At 41.8% G+C, this 17,749-nt stretch overlaps 1 protein-coding gene across 1 annotated transcript; it reads left to right on the plus strand.

Moving 5' to 3' along the window:
• Positions 1–410: 410 nt before the first annotated feature.
• Positions 411–17,713, plus strand: FH (fumarate hydratase). The gene is made up of 10 exons (XM_075416674.1): positions 411–545; positions 5,795–5,929; positions 6,668–6,778; positions 9,376–9,552; positions 10,515–10,697; positions 11,653–11,818; positions 13,660–13,863; positions 15,058–15,185; positions 16,762–16,915; positions 17,489–17,713. The coding sequence occupies exons 1-10, from the start codon at positions 426–428 to the stop codon at positions 17,629–17,631; spliced, it is 1,521 nt and encodes a 506-aa protein (XP_075272789.1). The 5' UTR covers positions 411–425; the 3' UTR covers positions 17,632–17,713.
• Positions 17,714–17,749: the final 36 nt, after the last annotated feature.

Genomic DNA, 17,749 nt, shown 5'->3' on the forward strand with positions numbered 1-17,749 from the left:
CCCGGAGAGATGCAGCCGGCCGAAGCACCACCGTTGGACGGGGGGGGTGGGGGCGGGGGCGGGGGGCCGCCACTAGCTCTTGGCTCGGGTTGCTTTATTGGAGCCCTGGCTGTCGTTCGGGGACACCAAATCACGTTCCGCGACTTTTCCCAAAGCCTACAATAAAGCGGAGTAAGCAAATGCCGCCTCTCCGTCGCCTGGACCTCGCTGTTCCTTTGCCGGGGGCGGGCGGGCTTTCCCCGGGCCGAAGGGCCGCGCTCCGCCCGCCGCTGAGGCGGTTCTTCCCTCCGCCGGGGCCGGGCGGGGCCTCTGCTGCGCTGGAGGCCGTGACGCTCGTCCGGGGCGGGCCCGCCCCCCGCTCCCGCCCCCTCCCCGCGGCCGGCCCCCGGCGGCGCTCTCTCCCCCCAACCCCCCCCGCCGCCGCCATGCACCGGTCACTCCGCGCCTGCCGCCGCCTGGGCGGCTCCGCCGGCCTCCTCGCGCGCCAGCCGCCCCCGCGCGCCGCCGCCCCCGCCCGCTGGGGCCCGCCGCCGCGCGCCGCCATGGTGAGCACCCCGGGGGGGGGGCGGGGGGAGCGGTGACCTCTAACTGCCACCGCCCGCCGCTGCCGCCGTGGCTCCGCCCCCGCGCTCGCGACCCTCCGTCGGCCGCCCCCCGCCCCTCACCCGAGGGCACGGCGGCCGGGCCGGGCCCCGCGCGGGGGCTTTAACCGGGAGCGTGCCGCCGGCCCCGGGCAGGCTGGCGCGGCCGTTCGCCTCTTCCGGCGGGGAGGCAGCCGGGCCCGCGGCGGTGGAGGCTGCGGCGCCCGGGGGTGGGACTGACGGCGTGAGCGCCGCCGCGGGCTGCCTTGGCGCGGCCGGGCCTGGGGGGGGGCGGGCATCAGGGCGGAGAGGTGGGTGTTGCTGCAGGGCCTGCTGTGGCAGAGCTGTGGTCTGCAGCAGCTTCCTCCACGGAAACTTCTGGCCCTTTCTTACAGCTGCTGGGGTGCAGAAAAGAAAAAGCTGTCGCCTCACAGAAATGGGGGTGTCTGGAAAATCCTTGAGGCTGCCCAAAAACTAGAGAGGTTGTGGCCGAGAGCTGCCAGTGACCTCGGGCTGGCACCCTCAGTGATGGCTGAGGCAGGGTCACCTGGCCGGCAGGCTGAAGTGTCAGTGGGGCCTGTTTATTGCCTGCGGTTCAGTGTCGAAAGGAAAAGGCAATCTGAGTAAGGAGTTCCGAATCTCGGCGTTAACAGCCGGGATGCTGCGTGGAAATCTGAGTCTCAGGTGCATCTCTGCAAGTTCACTCCTTAGAATGAGGAGGTAACTTAAGACTGTTAGAAGGATTCCAGCAGAAAGTGGGATGTTTAGGATTTGATTAATTAATAAAGAAATTTTATTACTTAGTTCACTAAAATAGTTAAGAAATTTAACTAGAATGTAGTTCCCAGTCTGTGATATTTGTTACGGTATACAAAATGGCGTTTAAAAACCCAAGTTTCCAAATGGGTGAATGAAACGGACCTGTGTAAGAAAACCTGAGCAGACTGTAACTCGTAAGTCATTGGCCTGTCAGATGGTTCCCTTTTTTTATTTTTATGTTTGCAATCATCCAAGAGAAACATAGAGCATGGCCTTCACTCACTGAAGACCCGGTATTTATGAAAAGCTGCAGTTTTACATGAAATAGATGCATTTTGATCTTTGCTGGTCAGAAATATGACCTGTCCTGTAAATAGGCATCATTAATTGCTTGCGTTTAAATAACAGCAGAAGTTGTAGCAAAATGTCCCTCAGCCAATTTGGAACTGAAGCAGCCCTTGACAGGAAAATTTTGTATGTTCTTATTTCCAAGAGGACCTCCAAAAATGTACCAACAAGTATTTAAATAAATAAATAAACACAACACTAGTTTTATATGCTTGCAGAGATTTTTCAGTAGGAAGTTGTTTTGGAACACCTGGTGTAGACACAACCAAATGTGCGTGTTGTCCTGCTGTGTGACTATCGTGTTGCCTTAACTTAGGGCTAAATTGCACGAGATGTTTTAAATGGAATTGTGGTCATAATGGTCCTTCTTCAGCAGAATGTGGTAAAATATTTGGTTTTGGTTTCTAAAGAATAAGTTTCAGAATCTGTGACTTGATGTTATAAAGAAGAAACGACACTTAAGAATGGAAACATTCTTCATCTGCTAAAGGAGAGCTGTTGAGCACCAATTCCATTTTCTGCTGGCCTTGAAAGATTGGTTTTGACATGCTAAAAATGGTGATTCTTTGAATTGAAATACTTACATCCAAAAGTTGCTGCATCTTTAAATCAGAATGTAATTTTCCATGGGAGACTTTGTTGCAGCTGTTCTGCTATTTGAGTATCTCCCGTGCATTATGGTGCAATCAGTTCTGGCTGGTTGGTTCCCTCCAATGAGGCAAGAGTCCAGTTATATTTGTTTAACTGCCTAAGCTTTGGACTGTAGGTTCTTGGGGTTTTGGGAGGAAGAGCACACCTGGTCAGGCCTCTTAAAAAAAGCGATATATATCTATTTGTTTTGTAAGGGTGAGGAATAGTAGTTCTGAGTTGAGACTTGCTGTAGCTATGATAGAAACTAAGTGAGCACAGGAGTTTGCCTAGGCTTGTGGCAGAGCTGCTATGTCTTGTTTTGGCTTCTCCTGTGGCCCAGTGGTGGGGGAGTAGAGGGTTGGCACAAGTGAGCTACAGTTGCACCATCTTACTGGAGGTTCCCTAAGGCAGGGAGTGATTGCAGAAACCGCTTTAGTTACCGGAACTGGGACCTGCAGCTCATAAAGCCACTCAAGAGGGTGAATTCTGTCTGAGGGGTGGGGGAAGCATGTTTGTTTACCTAAAAATTCAGCCAGTGACTTCTGCAGGCAGCTACTTTAGTCCTAATGGTAATGCTGAAGTTTAGTTACTTTAGTATGTATAAAAAATACCACTTTGCTTTTTTACTTAATGTCACTTGTTCCTCTATTAATCAGCAAATGACATTCAGCTTAAAGTACCTTATACCCTGTTAACTTCAGTGGAGTTTGTGAATGTGTGTAACGTGGAGGTGGCTAGGGAAAGAATTTTTTTTTAATAACAGGATTTAGTTATTAAAAGGTACTTGTACGAGGAGATGCTGATCCTGTTTATCTTTGTTTCACCATTGTTGACATTGGAATTATTTAAGTTTGAGGAATCAATTGTGCAACTGCTAGCTTTTTTGTCTTAAAGGTTACATCTAACTTAACTTTTTTATATTGTTTGAGCTTGGATACTTTCAGTGATTGAACCAGTGGCAACATCGAGAGCTGGGTTTGGAACTGAATTGGTTCTGCTTATCCAGCTCTAGGAAAAGCTTGATATCGTGTGCTCACAAGAAGTGCCCAGATACCAAAGGCATGGATTTCAGATGCATCAATGATATCTACTGTTGCAATATTAATATGTGGACATGTACAGTAAGACCCACAAGCATCTCTATTAAACATTTTTGGTAGTAAGATACCAAATAAGTGTTGACTATGCTCTGTTTCTTGTTAGCATGTAAATGAATACAAAGTGATTAAAGCAGGATGAAGAGGATTAAAGAACATAGGGATGGCCTACTGGTCCACCCTAAGCTTTGTATTCTTATGGGGTCAGCGTCTGGGAGGGCATCAGCCAAAACACAAGGTGTGGGGAGCGGGGCAGCAACATGAGAGCTAACCCTTGCTATCTGTGGGCTGGGCTGCAGTTTCTTTTGGGTCACATCCACCACCTACTCTGCAAGAGTGCCCTGAGCGAGCGGGGCTGGTGTCTCCAGTACGTGACTGCTGGAGTTCCTGATGGCAGAGTGTCTCCACCTGACTGGAAATGCTGCTTAGGGCAGTAAAAAGACTGGAAAACCCCCTTTGCCCCACCCACTACCGCCTGCAGCTTGCCATCCGTGGTGATGCGGACCTGGACAGGCTGCTGCACAAAGTCGGTGTTGCTGGAGAGGCTGTTCTGCCCGATAGCCAGGTGTGCTCCTGTCCAAGAAGACTGAGACCCACCAAGCAAGGAGCAAGTAGAATGGACCAAGAAAAGAGAGGAACGCTCTGACTTCAGGAGTGGACACCTAGGGAAGAGTAAGAATTGTGCAAACGTGTATCATGCTTGCCTCTTATTTTGACCCAGGCTCTTCATTTTCACGTCAGAGGATTTCCTGAGTCTGTGGTTTGTCTGTATAATAACCCACTTTAGATCTTTCTTCTGAGTGCTTGTTTCGCTTTCCCTAAGCTCACGCGGGCTTCTGGCATCTGCAGCATCAGATGGCAAGGAGTTTCCTTAGTCTGCTGCTTGTGTGAAGAGCTGCTACGTTTTCCTTGCTTCGGACATGACTCCTACAAGCCTAATGTGGTGGCTCCTGTTTCTTGTATTGGAAGAGACAGTGAGCAGCTAATACCCATCACCATTTTACTGATGGTTTTAGTGACCTCAGTTTTCCTTCAAACTCCAGGTTGTCTCCTTTCTGAATGAAAAAGTCAGTTGTCTTAAGAAAGCAGCTCCCTAGCTTTCATCAGCCCTACTGCTTTTCTTGAACTATTTCCAGTAACGTGCTTTTTGAGATAAAAGAATCAAATCCGCACAAAGATTTCAGAGTGTAGATGAGCCATGATGGCACAGTGACATTTCTTCTTGTATCCTCTGCTTTTCTTAATAGTTTCTAACGTTTGCTTTTCTTCCTTCACTGTGCTGCAACACTGACTTGGTGCTCAGATAGAGCTACCCCATGGACTTACTCCTGATGGTCACGGTCAGGTCAGAGCTTGGCATTGTATAAGCCTTCATATAGCCTACCTATGGAGCTAGGATTGTTCTACTCCCATCTATGATTAAGAATTAAAAAAGACTTCTTCCCCTTCCTGAAGACTGTGCAAGAAGGTAATCTCTTACGGGGAAGGACGAACACCTTTCTCACAGAAAATTGGGACTTTGCTGACCAAGGCATGAGGAGAGGATGAGCAGACTGATCTTGCTTCCTGTCCAGTCCCGTGATTTTTTTTGAGCTGCAGGTGAATGTGATCACGTTGTCACAAATGAACAGGTTGTTTCACAAAGAATAAAAAATTAATTTTTAGTTGGTGTATGTCAGCTAAAATTATTTTACCTCTGGCTGTGTTAGATAATCATGCTAGGTCTACAGGTGATACAGAAATGCTGCCTTACATAAATACTGCACAAAATATACCTAGATGCAGTTTCTTCGTGTTGCACAGTTAGAGCAGCTGTGTTCCTGGTTTGTTAGGCTTAAGAAGACAATTAATTGTCAGTAACTTGGTACTGGATTAAACAGTTGCTCCCACTATTTTTCTTCTGTCCGATGTGCAGTGTGGATTTCAAGTAGGGATTGTGTTATGTGTCGGTTGCCTGGGTGGATGCCACCTGAATTCTTACTGTGCTAGTTCTTCGATTTGGTTTTAACAAAACACCAATTCTGTAAATCGTAAGGTAAGTTACTAATTCTTCAAAAAGAAGAAACCACATCTTTTGACAGGATGATGTGTTTTGTACAGTGGGCAGCCAGGCTCTTAAGTCTTGCAGTGTTGCCTGCCGGCAGTGGGTCTACTAGGCTACACAATGTTAGTAGTTGTGACTTTTAGTCAGACAGGTGCTCAAACTAGAAAAATATCTCAGCTTTGAAAATATAATTAGAAAAATACCTGTTACTAACTGTATGTTGCTTTTTTTCCTACTACTTGAACATTTTTTCTTAACTGTATCTGCTTTCAAAAAGGACGTGCTGCTTACTGGTGCTGGAAATAATTTTATTTTTTTTTTTTCCTTTTCCATAGTCCACTCAAGAGGCTTTTAGGATAGAATATGATACCTTTGGTGAACTGAAGGTCCCAAGTGACAAGTACTATGGTGCCCAGACCGTAAGATCTACAATGAACTTCAAGATTGGAGGTGTTTCAGAAAGAATGCCAGTAAGTAACTTAAAGCTGTGTTAATTTCTTCTCTTGGAGTATGTTTTGGATCTGATAGTGAATACTACCTTCTTTGACTTTTGCTGGGAATATGAACAGCTGAGAATTTTATTTAAAGTTAGAAATTTGATGGCAAGATATTGTTCTGTGTTAGAAATTTTTTTGCTTCATTTAAAGAAATTAAATGTTGCTTTTCAATAATTCTTTTACTGTGTTGCTTAGTTTTTTTAGTAACCAGGATGGATAGAAATTAATCTTTCATTTTTCTGAAGACGGAAGGGTGAATGGAATAGTTTGTTTGCTGTAGTGTTATGTAGTTTGTTATTGAAGATGTTTAGTGTAGCATGAGTTGATACGAAGCTTACTTTTTTATGTGTAGCTGTGCACAGAGCATTAGTGTGCATGCTTTTTGTCATGCGCTGGCTTTCCACGTACAGAAACGTGTCAGTTTGCCTTCAAAAAGGCTGTTGTTGAAATAGGACCAGTTTTCCTTTTCTGTTCATATTAATGCATGTAATCTGTTTTGATACACAAGCCATACCTGGACTTACAAAGAAGGGATGAGCTGCGTATTGCTTGCTGTACACGTAACCTGATTGCTCTTTGGTTTGGTTGATGGACTGCTGCTGGATTTAAGTTCAGAAGGAGTCTGGTTTATAACTAGACCTGTGATATAGGTTCCTAAAATGTCCTTTGGGGGAAGAATATTACATATTTAGACATATTCTTGTGTCTTAGGTTCAAGTTATAAGGGCTTTTGGCATCTTGAAGAGAGCAGCTGCTGAAGTAAATCAAGACTATGGTCTTGACCCAAAGATTGCTAATGCTATCATAAAGGCGGCAAATGAGGTAGGAACAAACTGTTCAAAATATCAGAACTGTCACTGTATTTTTGTTAAGCGTTTCACAGGAAGTTTGGGGGCTGAGGGAAGACCTCTTGCATTTCTCAAATTGTTAGAGGAAGGCATTTATTGTTAGTAAATTTTGGTTTTCAGGTTGAGAAATTATTTTCTTAATATAATGTTTTACTATATTACTTCTTACATTTATAGAGATGATAGAATGTTCAAATACATTTTGATACTTAAGTTATAAAAACAATGTAATTTTCCCCCTCTATTAAGGCTACTCATTACTTGCCTGGTGTTGACTCTTATCAGATGAACAGTATAAAAAAAACAAAGAGGGAAATGGAATCTCGCTTCATTCAGCTAACATGAAGTCTGACATGCCAAGCAAAGCTTTTTCATTTTGGAAGTCTCCAGTCTCTTAAGCAATTCCATCTTGGTAATGTGAAGACCCTGTGCAACCTGAAAAGTTTCTCTGTTACTAGCCTATTTTCTCTTCAGACTTAAGCTTACTAGTAAATCTGTGCTTTTTGAGTATCACTTTTATAGCTAAAGAGGACATGATGTGACACACAGAGGCATCTCCTCTTTCTCAGGATAAATGCCACCCAAGTGCACAGAGTTGTGAATGACCATTATTTGAGGTATGGTCATACCAGGTGTGTTGCTTTGTGTAAATCAACAGATGTATTTCTCTAGAAGCATTGTTTCACAGAGCTTTCTTATCCTTACTAGCTTAAAAAATATTTCAGTATTTGCAGAAGGCCTTATCCTTTTTCTACCAGCGGTAGCAACGTACGTCCCAAGACGCAAGAGCTCTGGAGAACTCCAGACTGTGTCCAGTCTTTTCTTGTGGTTTGTAGGGTTCTCTTAGTTAAAGGTGGATGAGAAGTTTTGGTGGCTAAATGCTACTTAGTTTAGATTAATGGGTTCTGAAAGATACTTGGGACTTTGTTGTTGTGTTTTAAAAACACCCCTGCAGTGCTATCCTTTCCCTGACCTCCAAAACAATTTTCTAATATAACTGAAAAAGAGAGAGATACAGCAAGGAATCAAATTGCTGTTGGAGATGGGAACTTTGCCTCTGTATAAGATGAGAAATACATAAAATCCTTTCCTGAAAAGCATGATTCCAGGAGGACTGATGTATCTGATAATCTAGAGGTAGTTATCTAGCCTCAGCATTATGTGAACAGATCCTTCGCTTTGCATTCTCATCTTTTCTGAGGCTAATATGCATGGGAGTGATATTTCTGAGCACATATTTTGATACTATCCCAAAGACACATTTAGAAAAATCTCTAAATGCATATAAGGTTCAGCAGGCTCCAAAAAATGTAGATCATACAGGAGAATATTTGTACCTGTTGTTCTGTTTTGATTTGAGATGGTAGTTGTCATAACCTGCCTACAGAAGATGTAAGCTGGTATAGCCATTTTTGGTCAATCAGGATCTTGTTCCGTGGTAATCAGCAAGTCAGTACATATGAATCTCTTGAAGTCCATGTGATTCTCTTACTTGTATGTGTGTGTAACATATTCAGTTACAGTTGAGGTACAGTAAAGACAGTCACAAGTCCTTTTTAGGCACCTCTCAATTTATATGTAGGTCCAGGGCAGTATTAGGGAAAGCATACTGTACAGGAAGAAGGTGTTTGATACCAGCAACCATCTGCCAGCTGATTTTGTTGATACAAAATCTGATGTCTACAGGTGTAAGAGGTCTGGAACTTCCCTCTATGAAATTTATTTCTGGAGAAATTCCAGAGTCCAGTTACACAGATTTCATGTACTGCATGTGCATGACAGATGGCCTTTGGCAAAATCAGCTCCTCTGGGGGACTGTTTCCCATAAGGGATGGGCTTCTGAATGCTTCTAATTCAAAATGTTGTATAGTTGTGGTCAGTGTTCATGATGAAACTGTGTAGCTGTTGAGCTTGATTTCCTAGGAGAGAGCAGTGCACCCATGCTGATGAGGAATTTGTAAACAGATAAGTGCTGTCTGAAAACAGATATTTCTGACACCCGAAGGACGTCTGTGACCCTGGGAGACGCACAACACTGAATCAGTACCCTGAAGCATCTTACATGCTCTGATTGAGAAACCACTTGAGATATTTTCCTTCCGCAGGAGATCTTACTAACCTGAACAAATAACTGTGGAAGGGAGAACCAGCATGTACTACCCCTAGTGCTGCTCAGGAGGATTAGAATCCAAATCGCTTGAAAATTTGGCAAGGGGGGCACGTTTTTGGACTTGTAAAAGCATCTGCATTGTTTGGGAAGCAGAAGACATAACCTAGAAGACCTTTTAAATTTTTTTTTCTATGACTGTAGAACATGAAATCAAATTATGTATTTCTCTGTGTTTCAGAATTCAGCACCTTCAAAAAGCATAGCAAAAGTTTTTTGCCCTTTTAATATCTGGTATTACATCAAATTCTTAGTTATTCAGTATAAATTCACAATTATTATATGTATATTTACAAATATAATGGAGAACATTATTTGAATTATAGCTATAAAATTCTCAAGTTTATGCTTTAATTTTTTTTTGTTCCAGTAGAACAACTTTTCTCTCTCTTTTTCCGCTATAGGTATCTGAAGGAAAATTAAATGATCACTTTCCATTGGTTGTGTGGCAGACTGGTTCTGGAACTCAAACCAATATGAATGTCAATGAAGTCATCAGCAATAGAGCCATTGAGATAATGGGGGGCAAACTGGGGAGCAAAAACCCAGTACATCCGAATGATCATGTAAACAAAAGCCAGGTTGTTATGCTCGGATTATACTTCTTTTAATGTCAAAAGTAGTTTTTTTTTTTTTTAATTGTGAATTTTGAATTGTCTTATAGCCACCGTTTAGATTTTAAAAAAAATAAAGGAGTTTTGTGTACAGCTTTGGCAACAATTTCCCAGGTTTTTCAGTTTAAATGAACTTTCAAATGTTAGTCAGTGACAGCATGAGCTTTTTAGATTAAAAATTTTGAACCCATTCACAGACGAATTCACACATGGTGTAGTGGGCAGAGGTGGCCTGGTGACAACCACTGCTACTGCAGACAGTCTTAAAGAAGTTAACTAGAGATCCAGTTTCTAACTGTTGGATACTTATAACTGTTATCTGTGTAATGCGTTACATAAGGCATGTAGAAGGAATAATAAAAAGGCTGAAGTCCTGTAATGGGTAAATGAAGTAAGAGTTTCTTTTTTTTTTGCCCCAAGGATCATGGTAGACATTTTATTATACTTCACTCTTAATATTTTCTTCAGATCAGCTGGAGTTTAAGCCACCAGCTTTGTTGTATCACTCCCTAATATTTTGTGCTTAGTCAATATCTTGGAAATGGCTTTAACATTACCAAAGCAACACAGAAGTGTTTTAAAGCCACCTACAGTTGCGTTAAAATCATCCATCCGTTTGTTACATGTCTCTCATAACTAGTTTAGCAAGTTGTCTTCTCTTTTTTTGGTCCCGATGTTGTTGTGAACAGTCTACTCATGTAGTTAACTTTCTGTGGGTATAGTTTTAAAAAGTTTACTTTATCAGTAAGGTGTGGACTAGTAGAAGATTTGGGTATTCCTGCAGATTGACTTGTGGAACACTAAGTTGCTTACTCTTAATTTAGTTTCTTCTTGTTTATAAGATAAAGAGAATAAAGCCGTACATGTACATCTTACAGCAACAATAGTGAGAAAAGCTTGTAAATAAATTTCTTGAACTTTCTTCACAGAGTTCAAATGACACTTTCCCAACGGCAATGCATATTGCTGCTGCTCAGGAGGTTAATGAGGTGCTGTTACCTGGACTAAAGAAGCTACAGAATGCACTTGAAGCGAAATCCAAAGAGTTTTCCGAAATCATAAAAATAGGGCGTACTCATACACAAGATGCTGTTCCACTTACGCTTGGACAGGTAAAAAATATTCTTATGCATTTGTTTGGAAAGTTCTTGTAAATATATTGGAGGAAACTGAGGCAAACTTGAGGAGGCCTAAATTAAGTTGATAGCTTAAGAGAAATAATAGAAAACTGGCTGAGTCTCAGTCGGGGTATTTTCATCTTTATTGGAGTTTGCTGGATGCTGTACTCTAATTACTGCATCATAAATTTTCTTAATTTTTTCCATGTGTGTTTTACTTCTAACAGTAGTAAGATATAAATGATTTGTAAGTCATGTTCTATTACCAAATAACACAATGTGGTATTTCTATTACACTGACATTGGAAGGAAGAAGATAGGTAGTCCATAATCTGAAAGCTTATATAGACGAGGGTTTGCCAACACACAAGGCTACTAAGTATTTTGAACGAAAATCTTTGATATATTATTGTGTTTTTATATATATGTATGTGTGTGTGTGTACGATACCAAATCTTTGTTGTCATATTGTCAAGAATGGCTTATATTACATTCATCTGGTAATGAATTAACTTAAACTGAACTGCTAAAAATCTATGTAAAGTTTGTGGGTTTTTTACTAACTAAAACTAAGTGAAAAAAGCCCAGGATCCGTTTCACTAATTGTACCTTGAGAACATTAATTTAATCTGAGAGCTGATTTACCTTAGATTTGGATTCTGCTAAGTGCACAAATGAGATAAAAATCAAGAGAAAGATGCATTGTGAGTACATTTTTATATACATAGGTTGTTTTTATGTGTAATTATTTGTACTGTGAGAGCGGTCTTCTGATATATATGAATTTTCCCTCTTAATGAAAACATGGTAGGATTTAGCATCTGTTAAGTTCATTGTCTTCAGGTTTATAAAGAAATTAGTTCAATCGTGTTAAAAATCTAAATAATTCTAGATGATTATTCTTGGTTGTTGCCTTTGTTCCTTTATTTTGTCCCCCTTTCTTTCAAAGGAATTCAGTGGCTATGTGCAACAAATTAAATATGGTGTGGCTAGGATTGAGTCAACCATGCCGAGAGTGTATCAGCTGGCAGCTGGCGGGACTGCAGTTGGTACAGGATTAAACACAAGAATTGGCTTTGCTGAGAAGGTTGCTGCTAAAGTGGCTGAACTTACAGGTGATATTTCAAAGTTATCAGTAAAGCTGTGTATGTAACATACAGTTAAATTCAAACTAAAACTCTCAGTTTCCGTACCTCTGATAAGCCTCTCAAGTTGTCTCTATATATTAACGTGGAACTTTCTGTTAATGCTGCATTTTATATGCCTTATACTTTCCTATAGAATGTATTTTTGTAATTATACCCAAGGCATTGAGAGTAACTGAAATTACCATGTTTTTCTTAGCAAGGCTTAGTGAAGATGGATAGAGTTTCAAGCTTCTGTTATTAGTCCAGCGTCTGTCTTGACCTCTGCTCCTCTGACTTGCTTAATCTACAGTGACTTGGCACAAAAGAAGAAAAAAAATAAAGACCTTCCAAAGCCACTACATTTTTTTCACGTGAAAGTGAAAATTAGCTGTCTGATTTTTGATGCTGTCTTTATAAGATCTTAAAGCTTAATTTACAGTGCCACTGAGTTTTTTGATCTGTGAAGCAGTTCTTCTTTGTCGCAGTATTGGTTTTAAAAATGCCCCCAAAATGACTGACTATGTGTCTCTCTTAAATTTGCTGTAAAACCTGAAACTGCTTATCAGCAGTATTTTTGTTTTAATGGATCAATTATTCACTGTCTCATAGAGGGTCAATATTTTCTTGTACCCTGACAGGGAAGAAGTAACTTTCATAAGCAATAGCTGCTGAGAAGCAGTGCAGGGCTTGTTTTGGTGCTTGAAGAAGCCACTGGTGGAAGCTCTCCCATCTTAACGCTTGTTAGGGGTAGTGTAAGGGCAGGTTGTGCGAGTTTAAAAGAAATAGGGCAGACTAGTGAAGTTCCCTGTGTTCTTATAGGGGAAGTTTATTGGTAAGGGCAAAATGGAAAGTTTGTAATGATCTCTACAACTGAGAAGGCAGCTGTGCAATTCAGAAGGCCATGCAAATAAGGTGGGATGTGGTGTTTGGCAGGAACTGCAAAACACAGTAGAAATTCTGCTGTTTCTCTAGCACATGGTGCTACGCTGCTCCTGTTTGAACTGGCAACGTAAGCTCAGACCAGTAGTTTTGTGGGGCAGTGGTCCAGCCCACAGTCAGCATCCCTATGCACATCCTTAGTGATGTGCATTACCGCTAATGAAATTCTGCTGAGACTTTTCTTCCAGGGCAAAGCCCTGAAGAAATGTTTTTCATTATAGAACCCAGCCTTAAATCTCAGGCATTTAATTAACATAAACAGAGCGGTGGTTCCCATTGCTCCTGTGCTCTCGCTGTTGGCAGCAGTTTCAGGCATCCTGCTGACTCTGAATCAGCTTTCACATGTTCTGTCTGGTTTGTTGTTCCCTTCCAGTTCTGCTACTTGGATGCATCTTTTTTCTTAAGTAGCTAATTCCATTGTGATTACTTTTTATTTATCCTAATGTCTGCACTGTGCTGCAAAAACTTCTGTTTCCATAACTGGAAGTATCACAGCAACTGACAGTCTAAAGAATCTAACGTGATTTAATAGAAGAAATATGTAAGTTTAGGCTAACTTGTAAGATACTGACACAAAATATTGTGGTGCAAAGCAATGCTTAGTATGCAACACAGTATGAAAGCGTTAAATTTATATCTTTATTGTGGATAGATGCTCAAATTTCATATTGTTCTGTATTTTAGTGACTTCTATCATGTCTTTTGTGTTGAATTTAATATGTTTCATGAATAATATTTGTGAGGAAAGGTCTGGAGAAGAGAGATGATCTTACAGTGTTAGTAATACATTTTTTTTTTATATGAAGCTAATTATGTGTTTGATTATCTGGTTAATGTCTGCAAGGAAGTGCCTCACAGGTTTAATATTTATTTCCCCTGCCTCCCTGTAGGTTTGCCTTTTGTCACTGCTCCAAATAAGTTTGAAGCTCTTGCGGCTCATGATGCTCTAGTTGAACTCAGTGGAGCTATGAACACAGTGGCATGTAGTCTGATGAAAATTGCTAATGATATTCGTTTCCTGGGTTCTGGACCACGCTCTGGACTAGGAGAACTCATCCTGCCTGAAAATGAACCAGGGAGCAGCATCATGCCAGGTACAGAGAAAACATAGAGAGAAAAATTGCCCGTTTCTTTTGTTTCGGACCGCTGACTCTTAACAGGTGTTTACCAAACACCACCACAAGTGTCTGTAAGTTCATGATTCAACACTTCTATCAGCTTTTATTTTCTGATATATTTTACCAACATTTGTGCTCATAAAAATACTTGTTTGCACAGCTATGCGTTAGCAAGTATGTTGGGAAGAGTGGTATCTGTAAACATTTGACTTTGTTAATACAGGCATACTTCTCAAAACCTTCTTTCAGAATTGCAGGTTCTCTACAATTTTTATGTAAAGGCTTTTCTGAAACAAGCTTTAAATGATATAATCTATGAAGTGTAGCAATATTGTGATGTAAATTGACTTCTGTCTTTACTTCCTAGCACGATCAGTGTTACATACTCGCATTTTCACTTCTGCAGTGGTCCCGTTGTATGGGAGGATAAGAAAGGAATGAATAATATTAGTAATCATTCCTTGCCCCTCTCCTAAAAAAGTATGTATATATGAATATTGTACATCCAGAAACTATTCTAAGCATGTCCTTCCTGTATGATGAATTATAAAACAAACAGGTTGTGAGCATATCTGCCTTTTAAAAAAGCAGATAACAAATGTTCTTAATAGGATTATTTCTAGAAATTAAATCAACTGTAAAGCTTCCTTGTTAGGAGGCCACTCTAATTCTTTTTTTTTTTTTTTTTTTTCCGGACAAAGTAAACATAGTGTACTAATTTCATTACAAAGTAATTCTAACAAATTAGTAATCCTTTTCTTAAGTTGACTGAGATTTGGTAGTGATTTACCAGAAATGTCTACTTGCATGAGTCAAGACAGGTTATAATCTCTTGACTATTAAGAACTGTGGTAACTACCAGCTGCTTAGCTCACGCACATTTGATCCAGCTCTCAGAGTCTTGGTAGGTTGCTAAAGCAGCCATAGCCGCGTTAAAAATCCTAGCTGAATTCCCGGAATAGTACAGTCAGTGTCATTTACGGAAGTTACTTCTTCTCTGTGGAGCACAGATACATGTGCGTAAGACATGTTACCTCCTACAAAACATCTTCTGTTGAATGTAAATGAGGAAACTGCTGATGTTTGGTAGGTTGTGGAGGTTTGTTTTTTTTTTTTTTTTTTTAATTTCCTTCTTCTTTGGTAACCTTTTTCTCTCCCTTCCACAACCAGGGAAAGTGAACCCTACCCAGTGTGAAGCTGTAACCATGGTGGCAGCCCAGGTTATGGGAAACCATGTTGCTGTTACTGTAGGAGGTAGCAATGGACACTTTGAGCTGAATGTTTTTAAGCCCATGATGGTAAGTCCAGGAAGTTTTAAATAGGTAGGTCTTTTTAAATCATCGTTTGTACAATCAGATAACTTGTGGGGAAAAAACCTCAGTCAATATTTGGTCAATACAAGCACCAGAGAAGCTGATAAATTGTGAGAAATTTTATTCACATGTATGGTAAGTCCTTATTTTGACAGGGAACTGGCAATCTTTGTTATGCGAAACTATCTTATGCAGATAAAGTTCTATTTTAACGATGTATGCTTATCATCAGTCTACGGAAACAAGGAGAGAGGAACACAATGTGAGACTAAATTTTGTCCAAAGCCAAAGAGAATTTGGTGTTTTATCGAAGAATTGGGTTTTTCTTTTTTTTTTAAGTAACTGTGTTACTAATTTCTGTTACTGCTTCATACGAAAGGATTACATGCTTCTGGCAAGTGAGTCATGTGAAATTGTACATGATTAGTCTTTTAAGACTGCAGTATTTAAAATAATGTCTGCCTTCTACAGTGTGAGCAGGATACACCAAGATACGTACTGCTGCTTCTGTATATTTAATTATAAAAAAAAAAAAGGTCAAGTTAATTGAGTGCTACAAATCACCTTGTACTGAAATTTGGATGTTTTCACACCAAGTCGTAATTCTTACTTCCTTCTTTGGGCTATCAACATCCTCCCCGCCCCCCCCCCCCCCCAAAAAAAAAAAAAAACACCCAAGGAAAAATAAACAGAAGAGAAATTGAGGAAAAGAATTTAAACAAAAGCGTCAAATCAAAAGTTTGTGGAGAACTATGTATAAGATGTTGAAGCAATAGCACAGAGGTTAGGGTAGGGATGATAGTTTAAAAAGAATTGAAGTGACTTGCAGAAAAGATCCTAATGCTAAATAGAAATAAAAGGAAAGTTTTTGAGGTTTTGTTGTCTTAGAAATAAGAGGTACAAAAGCAGCAGCATGTCATATGCTATTTTTCTACACAGCCTGTAATGACTGATACTGCCTTTTTAGTATGCCAGTTAGACATGATTGAAAGAAATTGGAAATTTTATAATAAAATCAGTATTTGTCTCTGCCTTACTGCATCTGCTGAGGGTAGTGGGTTTTTTCCACAAATCTGGACATAATTCTTCTAAGCATATAGCACCTGGTTTTGAAGAGGAAAGAAAAATAAAATCATATTGAACAGCCCCGAGACGTACCTAGCAGACGATCAATTCTGATAGAAAGCCACCTCTCAAAAAAAAACCAGTGGCTGTTACGGAATGTCAAAGTAGAGGACTAGTGCCATATGTTACTGTACTTCGTATTTTTAGATGTCTTCTCTTGATTGGTACCTGACAGGGAAAAAGTGAATCGGATGCCTTCACGTATTTTTTACATTTTTTTTGTGAGCTGTTCTAACAGTGTCTGTGCAGGCTGTGGTGGTCTTCACGCACGAGCTCTTCCGCTGCTCACATCGTTCCTTCCCGTGGGGGGAGGGCGGTGTGCCGCTCCCTGCGCTGCCCCTCCGCAGGCAGCCCGCTGCGGGGGACACAGGGCGCCCCGTTGTGCCGCTGCGTTAATGTCCGGGTGTAACGGTTGGTGTTTTTCCTCCTTTGTCAGATTAAAAACGTTTTAAACTCTGCAAGGCTTCTTGGAGACGTTTGCGTTTCCTTCACCGACAACTGCGTCGTCGGAATCCAGGCCAACACGGACAGGATCAACAAACTCATGAGTGAATCCCTGATGCTGGTCACGGCGCTTAACCCGCATATAGGTGAGTCTGAGGCGCGGGGGCTCCGCGGAACGTCACGCTGACGTGTGTCGTGGTAACGCCGTTCTGCACACGTGATTTCTGTTGCCACAACGTTTAGGAGACCAAGTCACGGCTCAGGTCAGAAGTGAGTTTACTTTAACGTCACCTGTTGGTATTAACGGTGAAAAAGACGTGTCCTCCTTGCAGTGGCCATACCAGCGCGTTGTAAAAATAATCCTGACGAGAGTCAAAGACCAAAAAAAAGGAGGTTGGGAGAATCTGTGTGCCCGTTGTCCTGGTTTGACCGCTAATAATGAAAAGTGAAAGATTACAATATCAGATTTTTTTTTTAAAAAAAGGAGTAAGTCACATAAAATTTTAAGTGCCCTGAGACCAGAGCAACAGAATTTCCCTTCGCTTTGAGCAAGGAGCGAGCTGGCTCACAGCCGCCGGCATACGAGACGCTGGGCGTGTGTGTACTGCGCGTGGCCCCACGCAGCCACAGCCGTGTCTGTCACACCCCTGCTCCGGACACCTCCGGCCAGCCTCCCTGGCCCGCAGCTGCCTCACTGTCCCGTCCTGTCCCCGCCGCAGGGTACGACAAGGCAGCCGCCATCGCCAAGACGGCGCACAAGGACGGGACGACGCTGAAGGCGGCCGCCCTGAAGCTGGGCCTCCTCACGGCCGAGCAGTTCGATCAGTGGGTGAAGCCGAAGGACATGCTGGGCCCTCAGTAGCGTCCGCGCAAATGGGGGGTGGGGGGAAAGAGGGACAGAAGTGTTCTTAATGTAAACAATAAATAACGTGGAGCGAGCGCGACGTGCTGCTGTGTCGCGTCCTTAAATGCGCCGGGGC

Source organism: Opisthocomus hoazin, chromosome 3 (genome assembly GCF_030867145.1).
Source record: "Opisthocomus hoazin isolate bOpiHoa1 chromosome 3, bOpiHoa1.hap1, whole genome shotgun sequence".
NCBI classification, from domain to species: Eukaryota; Metazoa; Chordata; class Aves; order Opisthocomiformes; family Opisthocomidae; genus Opisthocomus; species Opisthocomus hoazin.